Below are 6,191 nucleotides of genomic sequence, written 5' to 3' on the forward strand. Positions count from 1 at the left end.
GAATACATAAATATTTTAAGTTTATTTTTCTCCTTAAAAGTAAGCATTACAGGGAAGTATTTTAGAATTTCATTAGAAATAACTCTAAAATTTGCCGGAGGTACACATTTTAATAAAGCAGTACTGTGAAATCAGTTGGAAGAAGGCAGTGAGATTTGAGATACATCAGGAAACTTCAAGGGCACACATACTTGCTCTGAAATGGAAATAAGGGCTTGTCTACAGGTTACAGGTGGTACGTTATAGCTGTTAAATTTGTAAGCTCACATAAGCTTTTGCTTGTATTAACAGTTGTTTTTTTAAAACACTCATTTTAAAAATCCACAGCTCTTCTGGAATATCAGCTGTTCAGTAATTTAACTCTTTGCTGAAAACATCTGAGACAATCAGGGTGGGCTTTTTGCCATTCAGGTTTTTGGTGGTTGTTTTTTGGCTGGATGTTTGTTTTGTTTACTTTTATCTACCTTGCATGAACTATTAGTCAGGATGTGTACTTTCTGTCTTCTGATATTCACTGCTGCTGACAGAACCAGGTCAGTGTCATTCCAAATCATCTTCCTTCGTCTTTCATAATGCTGGATAATGCACACGGAATTCTAAGATACACCGAATAGAAAGATCCTATCTATTAAAAATCTGTAAAGTTTTCTCTTGTCAGTTCACTGTCAGGCATAAGCATTGGTCTCTCCTGTAATTTTTTGTTTCGTTGTGTCCGTGCATTTAGTTTTATGCATTTACTGAAAACAATAAAGAAAAACATGGAACTGTTTTTAGCATGTTTTAATATAATGTCTAACTGCATTTTCAGATAATACAACAAACTATGAAAAACAAGAAAGGAGGAGTTAAGATAACATGAGAAAGCATGTAAAAAAAGCAAATAGAGCTAAAGTAGTTTAGTTCACAGTTATAGCTTTATAAGTATATTAATTTTTTTATACAGTTTTCCTCATTTGAAGCAATACTTTGTTAAGCCACTCGTCTCATAATGACATCTTAACTTTATGACAAAGTTATCTTCTGTGAAAACAACCTCATCTTTTTCAACCCTTAATATAGCTACAGGCATTTTTGAAATGCATGTATTCTGAAAAAATTTTAACTTTCTCAAATTGTTGCAAAGCAAAGAGTTTGAAATTTCAAAAATTAAAAAAGATCTCAAGAAATCAGCTTTCCACTTTGAAGGCATAGCATTAAGCTAAAAACGGTAAATGCAAAAAACTTAGAAACGGACATTAATAAAGGATAAAAATGCGAGATAAAGCAGGTTAGAAAAGAGCTATCTGGGTTACTGTACCCCCTTCAGCTTCTCAGATTAAAGAACTTACTCACCTACTTAGAAACAGAATCAACTCCTTCATGCATAGTTGGAGAATTCTAAGATGAAATGTGCCACTAAAAACTTCCCCAAAATAAGGAGGTACAGTGTGCATCCAGGTATCTTTGTGGAAGGAGACAAAGGGATATAATTTACCTGGACACATTTAGCTATTTTCACAATTGTCTGAATGGTAAGAACCTTGCATGTATCAGCAGCTTCTGTGCAAAGAACCTAATGAAACGCAATGAAAGAAGCAACTGGAGTTTTGCACTTGAAGATAACATTTCTGTTCCTACTCCCCTCTCTAGTTTGCTATGTGTTGCCACTGGTCAGTCACAACTCCCCTGTTTTTCTTCTGTCCAGACTGCTGTTTATTTCAGGGCGTGTTGTGAGGCACAGCTGATAAATGCTGTATGACGTTTGGAGGTCCTCAGATACCCAGCGCTGCCAGAACTGCAAATACTATGAAATGGATTTTGTAACTGGAAGATGACTGACAGCTAAATGGCTCTGATGGCATCTGTTTAATTAGTAGGGATATCCTTAGCCTAGGACAGTGTTTGGCAAGAAAAAATGCCAAAAATATAATTTATGAATATTTAGTATATGATATTCTTCTTTATAGTATAGCTTTAGAATGCTGTACGTATAATTAGTAGAAGAGAAAATATGAGAAAAGCCATTTGTATTTACACTTGCAGGTATTGTACAGGGCCCAGTTCACTGTTACAATTCAGTGGTAACAGCATCAAGAGGCCAAATATTTTGCAGGCAGCATTATTAAGATTGCACTGGAAACAGCAGTAACTACATGTTTCAGTAATTTATTATTGTATTTTTAATGTAAATTATGTTAAAATTTTGTCAGTGTCCTAGTTTCATACAGAGATAACGTAAGGTACTTATTTTGTAAGAGTAATAATAATTCCTTCATCATAAAGGAGAAAATTTCACAGTGAATCAAAAAAACCCAAAGCAGTGTCTCCAAATTCAAACTTTTTTGCCAGGCACTCACATTCATCTTTTTGCTGTCTTATGCTAGACATACCAGACAAGGTGTTTAATACTGCTGATAATTATTAAGGCAATTACCTTTTTTTTTCTCATGTAAATTTTCTACCAATTGATGTGACATTAATATTTTTGGCCTCTCAAAATCAAATAGAGCTGAAGAGAGATGTAGTATATCTGCTAATGTCCTTTATTAGCCATACTGCAAGCAAGTTTTGGCAGTCAGAAAATAAGCTATTCTGTCTTATTTAGATAAGGAATCTCAGGCATTTACCTCGTTGCAGAAGAGTTTATTTCTTCTAATAGTACTTACATGTCATGTCTCCTGCTTCATTAATTTGATAATGACTTTTTGTTGCATATGTACGCATCAAATACTGTGTTCCGTAAAGATCCTCTGCATGACCAGAGAAATGAAAGGGAATCCTCCCCTTCTGGTGTTATCCCTTTAATGTTAATTTTTACTTAATACTCAAAAATAGAATATAAAATGGCAAGTTCTATCTTACATCTTTAGTATAGTTTTCAGTTTCCTAGATTGCTAATTTTGCATTTGTTTTTACCCATGTGGCCCAGATACATAGTTGCACCATATAGGACCTTATGAGAAGAGGGTGATTCACATTTCTCCCATTTTTTGGTCCCTGCTCATTCTGACTTCTAGCATTTTTTAATAAAAACTCTTGGAAACGCTAGCATTTTGGACAGAAATGCTGGTATAAGAAAAGGTGCAAAGCTCATTAAATCCCTCCATATTTCAATTTATCAGCCTCTGCGTCAGTGGTTTGTGTTGCGACAATTGTTACTTGCCCATATGGGAGTTTGAGGCACACACTTATTTGGAATCTTTGACAATGATCCTAAAATGGCTGTAACAATCACTTTGGCACATACGAAACAGTAAACACTTGAATTCCACAGTCTCAAGAGATCAGCAGAAATGTTTTGTGATTTTTCTAGTATTTTTTTAATCTGAAGATTAGAAGCATTAGGGTTAGGATGAAGATGTAAAAGCTGAGGCAGAAAATACACAAACTGGGTGACCCAACAGCTGGCAAAGGTTCTTAAATTCTCTGCTTTCAGTCTTCCTGCTTTCATATCATACACCATACTGCAGAGATACGTAACTACAGCACTTGTTTAAAACAAAAAGAAGAAAGGACAAAACTATAGGCAGTTTATTACAAGCTAAATGTAGTGTGAGGTGTTAAAGTGATAATTCTTTTAAATTATCAAACTCTTGTACTGAACATAGTAGATATGATATAATCTATGCTTTTACACATACCCGTTACAGAACTGAGGCTGTGGAAGGCAGCACCTCTTTATTCATGAACTCTTCCAAGTCCACACGGGGATCGTCAAGGTCTAGGCGAAGAAACTTTTCCACTACAGACTTGCATTTTTCCATGCGATCTCCTTTTGAAGGATGATCAATACATTTGATAGCTTTTCCATTGCGAATCAGTTCTGACACTTCCACTCCCCTTTCAACAATTTTGGCTGGCATTCCATGTTGGCAGCATGACTAACAGTAGACAGGCCCTGCTTGACCTGATAGAAAAATATCAACTCATCTCCATCTTGGTGGGTCTCCATGGTCAGGTACTCCAGAAGAGGTGTGTCAGGCAGGAGTTCTAGCTGCATTAAACTGTGAAAATTAGTAGAGACAAAGACCTGCGGACACTGTGTTCCTTGCCTGATCCAGTACCTCAGGACAGCAGCCAGAAGGGCCAGGCCATCCAGTGTGTTGGTTCCTTTACCAAACTCATCAATAAGTACCAAGGACCTCTCTGTGGCATTGTTTACTGCCTTGGCAACCTGGTTAAGATCAATCATGAAAGTGGAGAGCCCTACAGAAACGGATTCCCTGCTGTGGATTCTTGTGTAAATCCCATCAATTACTCCAATCTCTGCCTCTGCTGCAGGGACATAACTGCCAATTAGAGCCATGAATACTATAAGACCTATTTGCTTTAAGTAGATGCTCTTTCCGGATGAATTGGGCCCTGTGATGATCTTTATGCGTCTGGTAGCCTCACCACTGTTCACAGGATTGGCCACAAAAGTCTTTGCACATAGTTCCATGAGTGGATGTCTTCCATCCTTGATGCGGAAGCCATGGCGGTGAGTAAAGCGTGGCCGGCAGTAGGCGTTCTCCCGGGCCATCTCTGCCAAAGCTAGCAGAACATCCAGGTGTGCGGTATACTCAATCACGCTGCTGAGCACTTCAGACCTCTCCAAGATCTTTGTCTGCAGCTGGTGCATAATAAGTGTTTCCTGGTCTCTGATCTCACAGTGCAAGTCACCCAGCAGGCTGTCTAGCTCCCGAGTCCTCGCGCTTCTGTAGTGGAGCTTATCCTCTGACAAGAACATGAAGTCCAAGCCTTCAATTTCAAAGTCACTCTTATCCACCATAGTTGGCAGCCGTGGAATGGAGAGAAGGAACCCAATCAAAGGAATGTAGATCACACAGCAGGAAGGAATATGATTGTCCAAGGTCTCTAGTTCTTTGCGTGCCACTTCTGTAAGGAAGTCTGAAAGTCCCATCAGTTTTCTTTTCTTCTCATCAATGGTGGGGTCCACATTGGGTCTAACAGTGAAGCAGTTCTCTGAGGTGCTGCCTTCAAAGTCCACCACTTTGCTGATGAGACTAGCAATGTAGTGCAGATCATCCGTGAAGACACGTGAAATAGTCTGGAAGAGTTCAATAGTGTTGGGCAGAGAACGACATGTGTCTCTAAGGCACACTGCGTTGTACACTGTCTTATAGAGTGCTTGCCAGTCACTAACTTTTGTGTGTGAAAGAGTCATTCTTTTCAGAATAAGAGGCACATTTTTAATATTCTTGAGGCAGCCTTGAAGAGTGAGGACTGTTTCATGGTTCTGAGCCAGCAGGAAGAAGTGGATAACATCTAGGCGTTTGTTCAGCTCTGTCACATTGCAAGTAGGTCGTGTGAGCCAAAGCCTCAGCAGTTTTTCTCCCCATTTGCACCTGCAACGGTTTAAAATTCCATATAAACTGAATCCTTCTTTTAATCCACTGGACAGCTTGTACACAGAAGGATGGATATCACTTTTAAATATCTGCAGGACACAGTAAGTGTCTTGGTCCATATTCACAGTATCTGACAGCACAAACTTTTTAAAGGCCAAAATAGGAACTGCAGTAGTGCTTTCTTCGAGCTCAACTCCAACCCTTCTCCTGTCAAGGAACTTAAGGAGTCCCCCCAGGGCTCGTATCATGAGTGGGCTCTCAAAAGGGATGATGGAGGACAAGTAGAGAATTTTCTCTGTTGCAGTCATATGAGATGGGATAAATGGAAATTGCCTAGATAGGATCCGTTGCTTGCTGACTTCTAGGCCAAAATCTATGTTAGGGAACAGGACAATTTCTGGTTTTCGTCTGTCTTTATCACCAGCAGTAGCTGTTAAGTTGGTCAGGAATTTGGCAATATTCTGGTCCTGTTTTGCACTGGTCACTATGCATTGAGGATTAACTTCCTCAATCACTCTATGCAGTAACTTGAGGTCTTCATTATCAGGTATGTCAGGCATGAAATAGACTGAGCAATCTTCTGTATCATAGTACGTAACTGCAAGCTGCCCAGCGTACCACAGAACAGACACGTGTGTCTCAGAGCACTCCTGGTCCTCTTGTTCGGGCCCAGGTGGTGGTGGCAAGGCACCGCTCGTGGTTGATGTGGCACTCATTCTGTTGGAAAAAGATAAGTTTTACTCACAACTCATCCAGAAAGTCCTGAGAAGTGTCTGTAACTGCCAACAGCAGCTTAACATTCATTCTTCCAACCCAGGAGAAACCAAGAGGCTGCCAGGATGCAGCCAGTAATGACAGCCA

At 39.3% G+C, this 6,191-nt stretch overlaps 1 protein-coding gene across 1 annotated transcript; it reads right to left on the reverse strand.

The window, feature by feature from the left end:
* Positions 1–3,623: 3,623 nt before the first annotated feature.
* On the reverse strand, positions 3,624–6,046 carry MSH5 (mutS homolog 5). Its single transcript, XM_009865113.1, is given in 2 exon segments — positions 3,624–3,847; positions 3,850–6,046. Coding segments are annotated over 2 exon segments (2,421 nt in total).
* Between the last annotated feature and the right edge of the window lie 145 nt (positions 6,047–6,191).

Source organism: Apaloderma vittatum, unplaced genomic scaffold (assembly GCF_000703405.1).
Source record: "Apaloderma vittatum isolate BGI_N311 unplaced genomic scaffold, ASM70340v1 scaffold31582, whole genome shotgun sequence".
Taxonomy (NCBI): domain Eukaryota; kingdom Metazoa; phylum Chordata; class Aves; order Trogoniformes; family Trogonidae; genus Apaloderma; species Apaloderma vittatum.